At 35.1% G+C, this 19,093-nt stretch overlaps 1 protein-coding gene and 1 long non-coding RNA gene across 3 annotated transcripts in view; one reads left to right on the forward strand and one right to left on the reverse strand.

The window, feature by feature from the left end:
* Positions 1 to 19,093, forward strand: part of LOC125172777 (uncharacterized) — a 632,687-nt gene that overhangs the window by 260,920 nt on the left and 352,674 nt on the right. The window lies entirely within an intron of this gene.
* The window catches only part of FSIP2 (fibrous sheath interacting protein 2), a 98,526-nt gene that overhangs the window by 27,700 nt on the left and 51,733 nt on the right, over positions 1 to 19,093 (reverse strand). For both annotated transcript variants that reach the window (XM_047871280.1, XM_047871279.1), the window contains 3 exons: positions 8,960 to 18,474; positions 5,543 to 6,037; positions 3,886 to 3,986 (listed from right to left, as the gene is read on the reverse strand). In XM_047871280.1, the coding sequence (XP_047727236.1) occupies positions 3,886 to 3,986; positions 5,543 to 6,037; positions 8,960 to 18,474 (10,111 nt within the window). The remainder of the gene's footprint in view (positions 1 to 3,885; positions 3,987 to 5,542; positions 6,038 to 8,959; positions 18,475 to 19,093) is intronic.

The raw sequence follows: 19,093 nt of genomic DNA on the forward strand, positions 1-19,093 counted from the left end.
CTTTGTCAACTATAAGTATTGCTACCCCAGGTTTCTTTTGGTATCCATTTGCATGACAGGTGTTTCTCCATCCCCTCACTTTCAGTCTACTGATGTCTTTTTTTGAAGTGTCTTGTAGGCAGCATATAGATGGGTCTTATTTTTAAATTCATCCTAACACCCTATATGTTTTGATTGGAGCATTTAGTCCATTTACATTCAGAGTAATTATTGATACTTATTTATTGCCACTTTTTTATTTGTTTTGTGGTTGTTTCTATATATTTTCTCTGATACTTTCTTCTTTTGCTTTCTTTTATGGTTTGTTGGCTTTCTTCAGTGATACACTTGGATACGCTTCTCTTTTTTCTTTACATATGTATTACTGGTTTTTGATTTATGGTTACCATTAGGTTTGTATAGGACATCTTATGTATAGAGCAGTCTATATTAAGTTGATGGTGGCTTATGTTTAAATCTAATTTTTACTCCTTTCCCTCCCATGTTTTAGATATATGGTATCATTTCATATCCTTTTATTTTTGAATCCCTTGACTGATTTTTACAGAAATATTTATTTTTACTTCTTTTGTGTTTTTTACTTTTCCTAGTCTCACTTATTGTCTTCCTTTCCACTCCAGGTGTCCTTTTTAATATTTCTTGTAAGGTTGGGTTAGTGGTCACGAGTTCCTTTAGTTTTTGTTTGTGTGAGAAACTCTTCATTCCTCCTTCTATTCTGAATGATAGCCTTGCTGGATAGAGTGTTCTTGGTTGCAGATGTTTCCCTATCAGCATTTTGAATATATCATGCCACTTCCTTCTGGCCTGCAAAGTTTCTGCTGAAAAATTCACTGATAACATTATGAAGTTCCCCCTTTTATATAACTGTCTTCTTTTCTTTTGCTGCTTTAAAATGTTTTTATCACAATTTTTGCCATTTTAATTGCTCTGTCTTGGTATGGACCTCCTTGGGTTGAATTGTGGGGGAATCTCTGTGACTCTTGGATCTGGATATATGTTTCTTTCCCCAAATTTTGGAAGTTTTCAGTTATATTTCTTCAAATAAATTTTCTGCCCCCTTATTGTTTTCTTCTTCTGAGATCTCTATAATGCAGATGTTATTATACTTGATACTTTCTTAAGTATCAAGTAATCAGTGACTTGAGTTCCCTGAGATAATTCTCAGTTTGTGTAATTTTCTTTCTTCTCTTTTTGACAGCTTGATTTCCATTACTCTGTCTTCCAGGTCATTAATTTGTCACATGTGACTAGGTCTGTTTCTATGTGTTAGAAAAGTTAGCCACTCCTTGCTCTTTAATAATCATAGCCTTATGGAGAAGATGTCCTGTAGTGCCCTGCAGTGCAGTATCCTTGTTCCCCAGGGCCTGGCATTTCAGGGAGTATGTCTTATGTGTATTGCGTGTGCTCTGCTATTGAGTCTTGGCCTCTTTTTCCTTCAGTCCAATTGTTTGCAGAGGCTGTCTTTGCCTATTGTGGGCAGCAAGATGTGCAATGGTCTGCTTGCAAAATGAGACCTGCCCCTGTTACTGCTGGAACTGAGGTCCTGCAAAATTTGAGAGGTCAAATAATGTGGTATTTATAGGGTTTGTGCTGGTCTTCTGGGGAAGGGGCCTGTAGTGCTGAGACTGAGGTTAGCATGACTGGGAAGGGTGGATCTGCTGAAGTATGGGGGGGGGTGCTTGGTGCAAGCAAGTTAGGTAAGAACTGCTGTGTTGTTTCCTGAAGGTGGCCCTTGTTTATGCTGGGGGGAAGGGGAGGGAAATGGCATCTGCTAGCTTCTTTGTTCCTGAAGGGGCCTACCCAAGATCCTTGTGTCTCTGGGCTGTGCTCTGACAAGAGCAGATCATTCTCTCCCCTGTCTGCCCCCTGAATTTTTCAAAATGCTGGTTCTATGCTGTATCTGCATGGGCTGTTTGTCATGCTGTCTCTTTTAGGGCAAGGATGCCACTTCCTAACACCTTCTGAGCTCTATCATAGCCAAGCCTGCTGATTTTTAAAATTCCAGACTTTAAGTCCTGCTAGTTTTAAGAACTCATGAAATTTGACTCCTCTTAGTCTCAAAGGCAAATATTACAGACATTCATTCTCCTCATTTGTTGGCTTCCCTGTGTGAAAGTCTGTATTCTGCCCTTCTAGGTGCCACCAGTTCCCTCCCTATCACAGAAGCCCATGGTCTGTTTTGTTCACATACCATGTTTTTACCCTTTCTACCTTATTGATGAGGCCTCTTCCTTGCCTTTAAGTTATGGAGTTTCTTGTACCAGTCTTCCTGGTTTAATTATGGCTGGCATGGGTGTTATCTAGTTGCATCCATGGGACAAGATGCGCTTAGGTTCCTCCTAATCTGCCATCTTCTCAGCTGAACTTCAAAGACTCCCTCTGTCTGATATGCTTTTAAACATTTTATTTTCCAGGAATGCTTCCCATCATGCTTCTTCTCAGGGCCTTTAATATTCATTACATCCCCCTGCCTGTAAGCTCTTACTCTCAGGTGCATCTGCAGTCCCCTGTGATTTTCATGCACTGTGGCACCCATCAGCTGCCTTCTGTGATTTCAGGCATGGATCCAAACTGTGCCACTGTCTCAGTCTATTTAGGTGAGACAGAAACATTCCCTCAGGCACCCGACAGGTAGGCCAGAACAATGCAAACAAGTTCCAGTCTGCTCTTTCCAACCCAAGGGAGGGAACTGAGAATTGAGCCATTTCTTCCCAACTGTGTCTTGTCACATTGCAGAGAGGATTGGGCAAAGGCAAAGAAAAATCTGTGGAATTTCCTACTGGTTTGAATATGCCTTTTCCTTGATGAGACATTCACTTGGTTGCTGCAGATATTTGACTGCTTGTCAGAGCTCGTATAAAGTTGTTTTATCAGTATGTAGTTGTTTTTTTTTTTGTTTGTTTGTTTGTTTGTCTTCCTGAGGAAATAAGGGACTGCAGTTTCTTGGTCTGCCATCTTGCTCTAAATTTACATTTATTTGATGTTATCTGTGCCTTCTGTCTTCATCATTAAAATAAACAGTAGAGAGGTGCCTGCATTACTAGTGTATTTTAAAACAACCATTATGCAGGAAAAAGAGGCAATGATGGGCCAGGAATAGATGTCACAAAAATAGTGTCACTGTTGAAAGTAAACAGTTCCTTTATGGTATGTGGAAAGAACTATAACCAGGCAAGTTTTTCTTCTTATACCTATTGCATCTCCTATAGTCTTATAAACTTAAGAACAATGTTGAAGAAATTTGAGCTCTTTTAGATACAGTTATTAGATTTCAAATCTACAGTATACTTTTCTCTGTCCTCTATAATTGCCACATACTCCAGACTTTGCCTCTATAGTCGTCCAAACCTGAATTGTCTTTTCATGTAAATGCTTTCTATCCTTAGAGGACGACATCAAACTCCATTGTTTTTTAGAGTTCATCTGTGAACCGTCTACCTTACACTGCTCCCTTTCATCTTTGAATCATTCCTACAGGCAGTTATATACACTGGAACATTTAATTCATGAAGAGAGTTGAACAGGAACCCTTTGGGCTGATAGTGCAGATACTGTTCTGCCTGTCTCCCAGGGTAAAAAAAAAAATATATATATATATATATATATATATATATATATATATATGCAAATTCTTGATCCAAAATACTGCTATACAAGAAAAAAAATGTACAAACCAGGTAACTATAAATTAGGGATCAGGTAGAAGGGGGAATGCCTCAGGAAGTCTTCACAGTGGGAGGGTATAGGTGGGAAGAATATGAAGGAATGAAGGAAAGTCTAAGGCTGAATACTGCCCAACCATAGTTTTACCAGGGGCCTCATTCTTCCAATAAGTAATACTTTCATCTCAAACTTCTGTTTTTATATTGCTTAAATTTCACATACCTGGAAGATGAAATCAGATCTTCTAGGTTATATGAAGATGAACTCATAATTCTGTGTATGAAGTGATGTGTTGGTTCAGTAGTAAGATTCCTTTCTTCTTTCTGGAAAAGTGAAAACCATTTGTCACATAGAGATTGACATGTACTTTCTCACCTTATTGGCATATTTTAAACTCTAGTCTACACACAATGAAAAAAATATCTAAAAATCACTTAAAAGATGGATGAACCCCATGATTCTCATTAAAAGATCTCTTTCCAATATGTATTTTTTGGGGAATGACTTAGTGAGGATGATCTATTATAATATGGGAGTTTGAATAGATTTTAAATTTCAGATTGTTTGAAGAATATAGTTTTCCATTTCTGCACTTTACAAATATTTTAAATCATACCTTACCGACTTCAAAAAGGAAAAGAAAAGAGACCTAACTCTGTTCAATTCAGATGCTTTTCAGATTAATTATCTTAACATGTACTCTGATCTATTTGTTGGGAAGTCATGTGTGATTTCATGACCATATTTTTTACGAGAATATCATTATTGTGATTTTTCTTAAAATCTCAAAAAAAGAGAATATTGAGATTATTGTTCATATAATCCATTTTGAATTTTGCTATATACAATTTGCTATACATTTGCTATATACAATTATGCTATATGCTATAACATTCCTTTGGCTACCTATAAAGCCAGCATTTCTGAATATGAGGCTCAAGAAAACTATTCTGCAGACTGCATCTGGTCATGAAATCACACATAGCTTCCCAACAAATAGATAAAAATTTGTGTGAAGATAATTTACTTGTTAAGCTTCTGAATTGAACACAGTTGTATTTCTTTCTTTTTCTCTGGCTCATCTCAGCTTCTGTATTTACACATGAATCATGTTAATTGGATAATCAATAGAGTTGTCTCACCAGGAAATCCCAAATCATACAAAGTTTGGTACTAATTATTGGACATGGCCAACCCCCTATGATCACTGAAGTTGAGGCTGTCATTTCAGAGTTATGATTCCAGGGACAAGAGCTATGCCCCACAATAATGGTGGAGTTTATGGGCTGATTACAAGGATGATACTTAAAATATTTTGATTAGCCTGTTCATTTTGGGCATGTTGGCTAAGTAACTTTTAAGAAAAAAGTTGGCTATGTAGCTTGCCCAAAGGAAACATAGCTATTAAAGGAGAGTCAGGAATCAAACCCAGACAATTTGAATTTGTATGGATCTTTTTTTCACTTCCTCCTATGTTGACCCAATCTAGTCCTATCCTACTTGTGTAAGTCTTCTTACACAAAATGTTCAATTTTGGCTGTTATTTACCAGCCAAAATAACAAAAAGGACTGGAATCGATTAAATGATATATTTAAATAAGTAGCTTGCATTTCTTTTCAGTGGTTTCCATTTTCTGTTCTCCTTGGGCTTCTAACTAATCTAGGTCTCTTTCAATTATCTGCTTTCCCTCAGTTGAGTTTCATGGTTTCATCTGTTAATAATTCTGTTATACTGTAATTAATACCAGGCTTGGGAAGAGACTGGAACCATGTAAGTATTCTTTACTGCCTAATTAAGATACATTCATGGACAGAATATCTGAAGATCTCTATTCTTTGCATAGATATCTGGTCACTGACAGTTATGTTTCTCATTCACCTTACTCTGCGGCTTTTTCTTCCAAGAGTCTGTTTCAGTCACGGCTGTTGAGCACGTGGCCATGTCAAACTCAGCAATGGTTCTTTTAACTTTTCTCCCCTTAAGTTCTATTATATGATTTGAGGTTCCTTCAGTACTTTCAATATTTGCACTGGATGTGGACTGACAACATTTTCTTAAAGAAAAAAAATTTTTCAGGGTGTTTGTGCTTAGTGTTGGCTTGGGAGAAACAACTTTGCTTTCTACTGGCTTCATGGCTTCTTTCACTTGGTCTTCAAATTGCTCTCTGAAGTATTCTTCTTTTACAACCTCTCTTAAAACAACTTCATCTTCAGACATTAGTCCCTCTTCTATGATACTTTCTGAATCTTCTTGATCAATATCATGAGCTACTAACCGAATGATAAGATCTTTTTTAGTCTGAACATCCTTTAAAAGCTCTACCTTGGTGATATCAGGCTTTCTTATATTCTGAAATGAATTTCTGCAAACAGCCTGGAATTGAAGGTACAATGAATATTAAAAACCAATGCTTCATTCACTCTTTCTGTGGTTCTATTGTAATATAGCTATTTTAATATGATTTATAGTTTCAATTTAAGTAGTATTATCTTTCAATGCCACTACTTGTATAAAGAAGAAAAAAATGAAAGTTATAAAAAATATTTGTCAGTATCTAGCATTTTTTTAATATTCCAGAGATCATATTAATCTGCCAGAATTTACTCCCAAGTATAGAGGAAGGTCTAACATAGGTTTCCTTCTAGTCTTTTTCTTTTTCTTTCTTTCCTTCTATTTATTTATTTATTTAGCTTAGATTTTATATTTTATTGCATCATAATTTACTTTTTGTTTTTTCATTGACTTTGAAAGTTTGGGGACAGAAGTAGACACTATAATCCACTTTTCTAAAATTCTACATAGGCAGTCATAGAGAATCTAAATGTACATATTTGTAATAAAAAAGCACGGTATTGTCTGATATTGGCTTTTTAAAACGATGAACAACCAAACTTGTGAAGGTCTTTGACTCCTCAATCCCTGTTCTTCCACTCCTGATCTTGGTTATATTTTCCAAAAGAATCTTCACAACATAACTCTTAATGTTTTTCTCACCCTCCTAAGTCAAGTCAATGGAAAACTTTCCATTTTCAATGTTTAAGGACAGATCAAAGACAATGATAATTAAATAACAGAATTTCTCTAATTTCTGTAGCCTTTGATGATGCCACAGAACCTCCAAACTGAGTTAGTAATCTTAGACTTCAACATCCCTTTGTAACACTGTGATCCAGTTTTTCAGATGATGCCCTAAAAAATATCTTCTGTGGAAACAAAATATAGAAACAGCTTTTTAAGAAGATAAAACACAATCAATTTTGATTTTCTGTGTTAATAGAGGGAACTAGTGGTTTAGAAATCAAAAATAATTCCATATGGCTTTGGAATTTGTTATTATATATAGTTTGATATGTATATTCCTAGTGTGTTGGGAATTTATAGTACTCAAAACAGAAAACAAAGTACTGACATGGAGCCAACAAATGTTTAGATTCTTTGAACTAATCTATTGTTCTTTTGTCTCTTTTCTGTCCCTATGCTAAAGATATATAGTATTGGAACCCAGATTCGTGCAATTAATATGTCTTGATAAAGTTCTATGTATCTGCTTTAAAAAAATTTTTTTTTAGGATGGCTTTTCTTCCCCTTAAAAGGACAGGGGTAATTTTTTTTGGCTTAAATATTCTCTTTCCCACTGTGTGTGGTCTATAAATGACTTAAGTAAAGAGAGGCATTAACTAAGAGTAAGATTTGTGACAGACAATTCTACAGATAATTAAAAACAGATTTTGAGGGGCGCCTGGGTGGCGCAGTCGGTTAAGCGTCCGACTTCAGCCAGGTCACGATCTCGCGGTACGTGAGTTCGAGCCCCGCGTCAGGCTCTGGGCTGATGGCTCAGAGCCTGGAGCCTGTTTCCGATTCTGTGTCTCCCTCTCTCTCTGCCCCTCCCCCGTTCATGCTCTGTCTCTCTCTGTCCCAAAAATAAATAAACGTTGAAAAAAAAAAAGAATTAAAAAAAAAAAATAAAAATAAAAATAAAAAAAAACAGATTTTGAATAATGTTAGTTTACAGTCTGTTCATACAAATCTTACCCCAAGGGATTACTTATATATAAATGAAGACTGCTAAGCAATATGCTAATACAGTGATGAGAACACATATGGAAGAGTAAATCTTAGAGCTGGAAGGAACTGTCATCTGGTCCAGAAAATGTAGGGCAAAGGAGATTAAATTAGTGCCTCAGCCCATGGTGATCTCAGTATTTGAGTATGAAAATATAAAGCACTAATTAACATACTTACCAACCCTAAGATGGAATTCAGTGCCTTACAAGATAGTACTGGCAAAACATTCACCTCAAGTTTATGCTCCAGGGAGAAGGGTTCTATCAAACTTTGCTCATTTTCCAGGCCACAGATTATATCCCTAAGCATACCCAGTCTTCTGATGAGTGAACACCATCAATTTAAGAGGATTGACAAAAATCAAAACGTGTAGATCAGTGTAACTCTATAGGCCAGACAATTCCTTTGTCCTCAGTGCTATAGTTTCCATGTAACAAGGACATCATTTTGACATTTTAAAGTCCTTAGGACTTTAATCAAATAATATATTTAATCACATAATCAAATAATATGTTTGATGCCCTAGTGTGTAGCTAATTTAGGGCAGAACTAGGTCCAGTTTACCAAAATGGCAGCATTAGGGCAACTGGGTCTCAAATATGGACAGAAGAGGAAACTGGGCACTTATAGAGGATATAGAAAAAATGGAGGAAGGCTAATTAAAATAAAATGATAACAAACAAGTATAATCTAGCATTTGTAACGTAATGTTTGTTAGTGAACGTTGCTAAAAGAGTACCACTGTTATAGAGTCGTAAGTTTGAGAAATTAAAACTATTTTAGATAGTTTTTGAAACCTCATATATCCTGATATTCTTTAACTGGCCTTTAAAAACTGCTTTAGCTATCCACAATAAAGAATGTAGATATCCACAAAAAATAACAGGAACTATAGGAGACTGTGTTTCCTCTGAATCTGCAAATGAAGATTATAATTTCAGTCATCCTTATTTTACTGTTAAGGGCATTTCCCTGTATTTCTGTTCTTTAAAAATGCCAGTTTAAACTGATTTCCTTGGGAAAACTAGCCTGAGACTTTTAGAGTGATCCACTGAACTGACATGGCAAGTCTCTGTAAATCATGTGACTAAAGGAATGAACCTGTGCAACCAGTTTTCCTGTTGGGCATGGAATAACAACAAAAAGTGCATTCCCATATACCTGTTGGAGGAAGGAAATCACAGGACAATCACTATTCACTTATGGTTTTGCTATTGCTTTTGCACTTACCTCGAAGGGTTTTACATCCAGTCGTCCCACCTGATTCAATGAGATACGTCTTTCTCTCTGTATATTTTCTACATTAGATGTGTCTGGTAAGGAGTAGCTTCTCCCGCTTATTGATGCTTTTCTCAGTTCTGTTATGCTATGTCCAGTTTTTCTCAAACACTCCATCTTGAGTTTCTCAAGAGGTTGGGTTTTTACAGAAAGTACTGCTAAGTGTTCTGAGATAATTGCTGGATCTATTTTGATTGCTTTACTCCCAACGTGTGGAACTATTTTAATTGGAAAATTCTCTTCATTTGAATCTTGATCTGGCTCTTCTTCCTCTAACTCAGGGAGTGTATCAATAGCCACATGCTCTTGTGCCTTTTGAATAATTTTATTAACATCTAGATTTCCAGAGAGATTAGCATTTGAATTCTTTGTGCTAACTGTATCTAATGGAAACTGTGAAACTCCATTAATAATTAAACCAGCCACGTTTTTAGAGAAAACAGTGTTTGTACCTTTTATATCATCATAGAGTTCTTTATGGGTTCCAGATTGTTGCAGTACTTTACTGTATACAGAATCAATAACCTGAGAAATCATTTCTATGCTTTCTGGATTTAAAAAGTGTCCTTCAGGATCAGCAGCAACAAGATTAATGTTACTTTGGGAAATTTCAGCTGTCACTGATTTTGTCAGTTGAGATGCAATTTTATTTAACTCAGGCTTTGATAAATTTTTTGCATCTTTGCTTGAGGCACTTGGCAACCTTACTATTTTAGCCAAGAACAAGGCCAGTGCTTCCTCTAACAACCTGGCATCTAACATAGACTCTTTTTTGGATGAAGACTTTTCCTGGGACTTAAATTCATCAACAATTTTGACCACTTTTTCCATAATTTTGACAGCTTCCAGAACTAATTCTGAACTTGATGCTTTGTCCTCTACTTGAGGTTGAAATTCAGAGTTGGAAATTTCCTTCACCATTAAAAAACCTATTACATCAGAGAGGACATTGCTTTTACCCATTAAATCCTTAAATATAGAAGTGTGTGAGCCAGAGTGCTTTAAAACACTGGTGTAAACAGAATTAACTACCTTTTCAATAGTTTCATTGTTGGCTAAAGGTACAGTAGGCAATTCCTTGGCTGGCGGTGCAAGTTTAATCTTACTTTTGGAGATAAATTCTTGTATTGAATTTATTATTTTTGAGCTTATTTTTTGCATGTCAGTTTCTAGAGATTTGGTTCTTTCCTTATCCACTTTTGGAAACACAGATAAAAGCTTTGATAAAAATTTTACAGCAATTTCTTCTATCATGTTATAAGACAGTGTATGAACATGTGATGGTTGAGGCTGGGGAGCATCAGCAGTTTGGATAACATCTTTAAGAATATTTTCAACAACATTGTCAACTTCTGCACACTGATGTGGAGTTAGCTCTCCAGAAAAATAGTTTTGCAATTGATTGCCAGCCACTTCTCGCATAACTAAGTCAACTATGGTTTCTGAAAGGATTCTGCATCCACTGGCTACACAGTTTTGTATAATCTCTTGTGATCCAAACTGTGATAAGAGGTTATTATAAATAGAATGCATCACTAATTGAATAATTTCATCATCATTAGGATGCAAGCATTCCACATATTGTATAGTCATATCTTTATCATTGGAGATTGCTGTTGTAACTGTATTTAATAAATTCATTTGAAGGAAGTCCAATTCTGTGAACCAACTGTACTCAGATGTTTCTACTTCCGTGTTGGATTCTGTTAAGAAAATTTTGGATAAAAGAGCAAAAATCACATTTTCCAAAAATTTGTGAGGCAGCAGGATGGTATATGGTGATAATGTTTGACATTCTTTGCTGGCTGTTTGTGCCACCTTTTGGATGTTTTTAACATCTTTAGATTCCAGAGGCAAACATGCTGAAGCTGGAACTTCATCACAAAATATGAAATCAAGTTGATGTTGAAAAATTTCATTTATCACTGTACTGGCTAGTCTTCTTGCTAAATTTCCCCCGTTACTCTTTATATTTTTACAAATGGAATCCTGAGATCCATATTCCTTCAAAATATTGCATACAGAAGAATGAACAACTTTGTCAACCAATGTTTTATCAATTGCTTGTATTTTATCTGAAGATATCTTATTTGATGAGGGTTTTCTAGTCACTTTATGCATATGTGGCATTCTATCCACAGTTATTTTCTTAATGTTGAATGGTGTTTCATCTGTAGTTGATTCTTTATGCCAAAGAAGTGCTTTAGGAACTGATGACACTTTATCTACAGGTGGAAAAAACTGATTTCCCTTATGTGGCCTAAATACCTTAATTTGAGCATCTGAAAATTCCTTTAACAGTGAGTGCATAAGTTTCACAGCTGTGTCATAAAGTTCAGATTGATTTTCATCATCTCTTACATTTTGACGTCTATCACATGTTTGTGTTTCTGATGAGGAAGAAAAGATCAATTTGTTAACCATTTCAGTGATAACATCTTCTAAAAATTTAGCAGGAGCAATTCCGGGTTTAGTTTTTGGTTGGTAGTGAGGACTGTCTGATTTACTGGGTTCATTTTTAATCTCCTTACTTTTCACTTTTTCTGTTTTTTTCCCTCTCTCTCTCTCTTTCTCTTTCTCTCTTTCTTCCTCTCTCTCTCTTTCTTTATTTCTCTCTTTCTCTTTGACAGGGAGATTTTTGTTAATTGAGAGGGATGAATCCTTTATTGAAACAGACTGTGTAAAATCTTCACCAACTTCTTGAATTGCAAGCAATGTTGTTGTATCATTTGGGAGACTGCAGGGTTTTGAATAATTTGCTGATTCTGGAGAATTACATATTTCTAAGATATTGTCATAAATGTTTTCAGTGACATTTTGAACATACTCATAATCTGAGTATTGTTTCTCACTTATATCTGTTTGAGACGGAGAGTCTTTTCCATCCTCATTATTTGGCTTTTGGGTAACTGTTTTCAAAAAATTCTCTGCTGTAGTCTCTGTACTTCTTGCTTCAGATGTCAAAGATAACTGAAAGGGCTTGTCTTCTTTTTTAAGTGTATTTCCTCTTGTATAGTCAATCTTCTTTTCAATGTTTATTTCAAATTTTGGTCCAAGTACTTCCTCCTTATATTCTGTATCATCAGTAGGAAATTGTACGTTTATATTATTATATTGTCTCTTCTTATATTTTGAAACTGGTATGTTTTTCTTCTCAATGTGATTGTTTTTTAGAGTTATCTTTAAATCTGGCTCCTGCATAACTTTACTTTTCACACTGGTGGTTGGAAAAGTAACTCTTGATAAATTCTCATGTTTTTTAATGGAAGTTTCCATTTTATTTTCTGTCTCTTTCTTTTTGTTTGCCACACTTTCAGCTGACCCTGATAACAGGTTAACTATGTTGCTTTTCATAATTCTAGTTGCAGAGGGAACTATTGGATCTTGGATGTCACCTTTTTTCATTGAGGTCTCTTCAGTTTTGAGTCTTGTCTTTCTACTTATTGTACCTCTGTCTATTTCCAAAGTGTCCAGCACATTTTTCTCGTTTATGGTTGCAAAACTGTGTTTATATGAATGTTTTGGTAAAGCAAGTTCATTCCCTTTTAAGCATTTGTTTATCTGTGTAGAGGTTTGCTGCGGTAAATGCTGAACCCTTTGGGTGATGTTATCTGGATTTAGAAATGAAAAGAAGGTGGAAGACCAGTCTCCTGAAAAAAGTGGTTGAATCTTAAAAGCAGAGATTGCCTTCTGAGCTAAAGTGGCAATCATTTCTATGACAATGTTACTTTTATCAACCTTCTGAATATCACTAGATCCATACTTTCCTATGAACTGATCATACACAAAATTGGATATTTTGTCAACTGTTTCTTTATGAATTGGTGGAAAAGAAAGCGTTTCTTCAGCATTTGGTAGAACTTTAATTTCACTTTTCCTAAATTCTCCTATCAGAGAGTTTGCAAATTTTATAGCTAAGCCCACAAGGTCTGGCTCTACCATTTCTTTTTTCTTAGAATCTTTAGTAATACTTGGAAGAGAATAAAATTTATGAACAAGCTCAACGATTACATCTTCCAAAAATGTAGCTGAATAAAGAGCAGGCTGTGTCTTTTCTTTATCAGGTTTACTAAGTACAGACACATGCTCATAATCAGAGAAGTCACTGGAAGATGGTTCTTCACCATGTAAAAATGGATGCAGATGATGATCCACGATTTCTTTCATGATGAATCCAGCTATTTTACTGAGGAACGAGCCTCCTTTTTTGTCTGTACCTTTCTGTACTTCAGCTTGAAATTCAGATTTCTTCAAAATATTATTACATATAGAGTCAACCAAACTCTCAATCACTTCTAATTGCATACTTTCTGCATTCTCCTCTGCTGTGGCAAGGCGAATCTCATGTTCAGAAATTTCTTTGATAATTTCATCTGTCAGTTTTGAAGTTGCATCTACAAACTCACAATCAGATGTAACTTCTTCCTCTTTTAGTTCACTTTCAGTGTCAGTTGAAGGGAAGATATGCACTAGCAGCTTGTAAATCATATCTTCCAAAAGAGAACGAGGCAACACAGTAATACATGATGGCAAGGTATGGCTATCCTTTGTGATGACATTGAGCACATTTCTGATGATATTATCAGCTTGAGGGGAAGAATAGGAGGAAGACACTAATTCTCCTGAAACTAATGACTGCACCTGATATTCATAAATTTCCTCCAATAGCAAATGATATATTTTTCTCCCAAAACAAATAGTGTCACTTTGTACAGCCCTGTATACTTGCATCAGAGATTTATAATCATCTAAAATTTTTTCATAAATTAGGTTGACTGTGTTTTTAACAATTTCTTTATATCCTTCTGAAAAACACATGTCATCATCAAAGTTATCTGCAACTAAAATCTCTGATGTGGTAAACTCCAGAACAATCGAATTTACTAATGTTGTAACAATACCAGCAATTTTGGCTTTTACTGTATCTGGGTTTTCAGCAGCCAAGAAATTGTGTGAGAATGCATAAAGGAGTTTACATAAAAGCTCAGAAATTACCTCCTCCCAAAACACAGCCGAGTTCACAATGAAAGATAACTCTCTCTTTTTAGGATCTATTGCTTTCTTTTTATATGTTTGATCAACTGCAGCTGAAATAAGAGTTTTATCTTCAGATAAAAATGACTGAAGATGGTGGTTAAAGATTTCTTTTATTATAAAACTTGCTATTTTTGAAACAGCTATATTACTTATACCTTTTTTATCTCTTGTAAGGGATTGGTATAGATTTGAACATGAAAGATCAGCATAAATGGAATCAACCATAGACTGGATATCTTTTTCTGAAATCATACTTTGTTTTTCATTCCCATGTTTAATAATACATATTGCATGTTTTGAAATTATTGACATAATTTCATTTATCAGTTTTGTGACTGTATTATTTAAGTCTGATTGAGAAGTATCTGGGTGTTCTGTCATGGAGGCCAATGGAGTCATCTGAGATATAAGCTGAGTGACAATTTTTTCCAAATGAGTATGTGATAACATGGTAGTATATATTGTTGATGCCTGCCTTTGAAATTTTGATTTGGTAATGTTACACTGAAGTCTTTTTATTAAAACATTAGTATTGAGTTTGGAGTGTGACTTAAAAGGAATCTTTCCTATGAGGTGTGGATGAATTTGGAAATCAAAAGTTTCAGCAAGGATGATTTTAGTTATCCTTGCAGCCAATGTTTTTGTGTCATTTAGAAAATCTTTAGGAGACATTATTTCCATTTCATATTCTTGAAGAAGTTTGCTGTATGCCATATCAATAATGTTCTTGACTGCATCTCTCTCCACTGGAGGCAAACACAGTTGTTCCTCAGCATTCTCTAGAATGCTAACTTCAACTTTTGAGAATTCCTCTGCTATCAAATGGATGAGTTTTTCAGCTTTATCAAACAGTTCATCTTCTGAATCCCTTACTGATGTCATTTGTACAATGCCTAACACCCTGTGGAATATTTTGCTTAAAACCCCAGAGACTACATCTTCCAAGAAAGTTGAGGAATAAACACTGGCACAAAACCACTGTTTTCTCTCATCATCAAAATATTTATATGATGAAGAAGGTAATAACTTTCCATCCACAAATGGCTGAAGATGTTGTTGACAGATATGTTTAATGATAAAACCTGCTATTCTATCAATAAGAACATCATTACTGCTTGTGATATTTTGCTCAACTAATTCTTGAGACTCAGAGTTTTGCAAAATATTTTTGAATACTGAGTCCACGAGATGCTGAACATCATCTTCGGAATAAACAAACTTGGTTTCTTCTTCATTTTTTGAAAACCGAATTTCATGTTGGGAAATTTTCATCCTAATATCACTGATTATCTCTGAAGCAATTTCGTTGAAATTCATTCTTAATCTGTCTTTTGGGCTTTCTCTATCGGGAACAATGCTAGATGCAGGAGGAAAGATTCTAGATAATAGTACTCTTACCATGTCTTCCAAAAACGTGTATGGCAGCAAGGTGTTATATGGAGATAAATTCTGACTTGTCTTGGTAGATTTACTGATGTTACCAAGAGTGTCCTGAACAATATTCTCAGCCATTGAAATAGAAGAGGAATATGATGACACATCCCCAGAAAATAGAGGATGAAGAAGGTAATCTGAAATAGCTGCTACAATTAACTTTGTAATATTTTCCACAAAAATATCACTGTCTTCAGACTCTTTATCAACCTCAGGGTCTAGCCCATGCTGTTTTAAAACATTTCTATAAATCGAAGTGACAAGTTTATCCACAATATCTGTATCTGCAGAGGTGTAAGACTGTTCTTTGCCATCATATAGAATGTGAATTTTAGCTTTGTTAAAATGGTTATTTATTGAGTTTACTATTTTTTGGGTCATATTTTCTAGTTCAATTTTAGTGTTATGCTTTGGACTGAAAATCTTTGATAAAAGTCTGTCAACAATTGCCCCTACAAATGTATCAGGATAAATACCTGAGGGTGATGGCGTGTGGGGTCTCTGTGACTCTATAACTTCATTGAGAACCTGTTTAACCATATTTGATACGGCATCCGATGGAGTCTTTGGACGAGGTAAACCTTCTCCACACAAAAATGGCTGAAGATGATTTTCAATAATCTCTTGGATAATAAAACTGGCTATTCGGTCAATCATAATTGGGCTTCGGCTGGCTATACTTTTCTGTATTGAAACAAGAGAATCAGACACTTGCATAATATTGTGATAAACGGTATCCACCATCTTCTGGAGGTTTTTTCCGCTACATAGATACTGATTATCATATGTAGTGAACCAAATTTTATGTTTTGAAATGGCTGACATAACCTTATTTATTATACAGGTAGACATTTCATTGAAATCTGAACTCATGAAATATTTGTTTCCCAAAGGGGAGGTCTTGTTGGGTGAAGGAATCAGTTGAGATAAAAGTCTTCTGATGATGTCTTCTAAAAATGAATGTGACAACATGGTGCTGTAGCCTGTTGAAGACCTGAACTGGGAAGTAAATTTTCTCAAGTTATTTTGAAGTTTCTGCAATATAATTTCAGCTTGGAGAGGGTAATATGAATTTGGTATGAGCTTTTCTCTGAAGCAAGATGGGAGTTGGTAGTCTAAAATCTCTAACAATATGTTATTAGTTATTTGTTCTGCTATTGAGGTATTGTCACATGCCAGATTATCATCACAAGTCACTTTCAATTTATATTGCTGTAAAACATCATAATAAACTGAGTCAACAATTCTACTAATCGTTTCTTTATGGATTGGTGGAAAACACAGCCTTTCTTCAACATCCCGTAAGACAGTGATTTGTGCGTTATTAAACTTATTTACTACACAATTGACAAATAATGTATTCATCTCATTGAGCCGGCCCTCGGTGATGTTTTCATTTTTTCCCCACAGTGAAGTAGAGAGATTAAAAAACAGTTCTGAAATTATCTCCTCCAAAAATGTGGCTGAATACACACCGATATTTATATCTCCTGGATATAGCTTATTATGGATGGGTATTGAATCCATATCCTTTGTTCCCTGTCTTTTGAGAGGGGACACAGAAGTGGAATTTACTGAACATTTCTTGCCAAATGGTGATTGCTTTTGGGGGCTAAACCCTCTGAGATTATTCAGGGATCCTGTCAAAGCATTACCATCATAATTCATGAATCCTAAAAAGGCTTTACCTTGTCCTAATTCTGTTAATTCTGGCCTTTGTGCATTTATGAAAGTAGACTGTATTTCTCTTCCTGTGTGCCTCAAATGCTTGTTTGCAAAAGGTGGGCTTTGGGGGAGTTGTGTACTGTGACATAGTTTGTCCATCAATGATTTAACCAAGCTGTGGGAAATAATAGTAAGCACAGAGTCTGATGATAATAAATCTTGATCCATTTCTGCCAGATTTTCCAAATAGTCTGACATATAATCTCCTTGAAATTGTTCACAGTCCATTGCTCCCTTACAATAATCAAATTCTTTGTCTTCTACACTTTGCCGTATTTTTAAAAGTTTACATTCTTCTGCTGATATTTCATCAGAAAGAGGGCTATTATCAAGAAAAACAGTGCTTGTGCATTTTTCCAAAAGTGTTCTGATAAGTTTCTCACACACGACATTGAGAAGAAAAACTGATTTGGGGGTGAGGCCAAAGTTATTTCCAAGTACGCTATTAGTTTGCTGCTCATTTGAGGATGAGAAAAATGTTCCTGCTTTTTTATTAGAATTCATGGCCTCACCTGGATATTCATCTGGTGAAAATAAATCTAAAACAATATTAAAAACTTTATTGACTACTTCTTTGGATTCACGAGTTTTTAGACTACCAACCAGATTGTCTAACTTACATGCCAGATAATTTAATTTATTTTTTTGAAGGAGATGATCTATTTGGTAAGTAGATGCTTCACAATTTCTGGACCCTTTCTGTCTTTCCATGGTACTTGTTTCATTGCAAATGGGCACACTATTTTTTCTAAGCACGGAAAATGATTTTTTTCTTCCATTGCTTTCAAGATGATGGTTTTTTCCTGTTTCTCTGGACATTACATGAATTACTCCTGTTAAAAGATCCTGAAAGAGATTATCAAAGTCATCAGCAGCTACTCCTGGGCAGTAAATGTACTTTGTTTTTAAAGGACACATTTGTTGTGCAATGTCAACCTCTATAATGTTACTGTTAAAGAGGATTTCGGTAATGATTTCGGAAATACTTAAAGCAAGTTCTCCAATAGAAATTGACCTACTCTCAAACATTTGAGAATCAATTGAAATAATCTTGTTAAATGTTGCATTTTGGCTTTCCAATGCTTTCTCTTTTTCTCTACTATCTTTGGTGTTACCAGAAATGCTTGAAGTTAAATGGCAAATGACAGACTCAGTAAGATGTTCACAAAATTGATTAAGTGAAGAATCATTGTATATGCTTCTTAGAGGCTGTTGTGATTCACATTTTTTCCTTGATAATGTAGAAATAATAGATTTCTCCTCACTGGAAGCTGAAAAAAAAAACCTGATCATTTTTAGCACACATGAAGAGAAATATATAAAATTCAATATATTGGAAATTATTTACATATAAATTTCACCTATGGAATATCTCACTAAAGAAAATGAAAAACATAATCAAGAAAGATATTGGATTTTTTCAGATACTTATTTCCCACATGTAGAATCTTTTTTTTCCCTCACCTGTAGAATCTTAATTTTAGCCAAAAAATTGAGAAAATAATCCTAAAGAATTCAAGTCTCCAAGTCAAGTGCTGATATCTGTCTTGCTTAAATGGGTAGGGGCTCTAAGAAGCTGCAAATCATACAGAGAAATGATTTCCAAGTTTAATGTTATAATCTATCATGTCTCCAGTGATCTCTAGAGAGCTCATGTAATTAAATTTTTTTAGTGAAAACATTTAATGTTAGGCTATTCATTACTTTTAGGATGTGATGCAATAATGACTTGATTGAAATGAAAATGTGCTAGGAAGGCTGGGGATAGGTTGCAATGTCAGCAGAACTGTAACCCCTCGATTATAGTTTGTCATAACTCTACTCTTTTTTCTATTCAACAGAGTATTTATTGAAAATCATATACCTACTTAGGATGGCCAGCTTCTTGGA

The sequence above is a fragment of the Prionailurus viverrinus genome, chromosome C1 (assembly GCF_022837055.1).
Source record: "Prionailurus viverrinus isolate Anna chromosome C1, UM_Priviv_1.0, whole genome shotgun sequence".
NCBI lineage: Eukaryota > Metazoa > Chordata > Mammalia > Carnivora > Felidae > Prionailurus > Prionailurus viverrinus.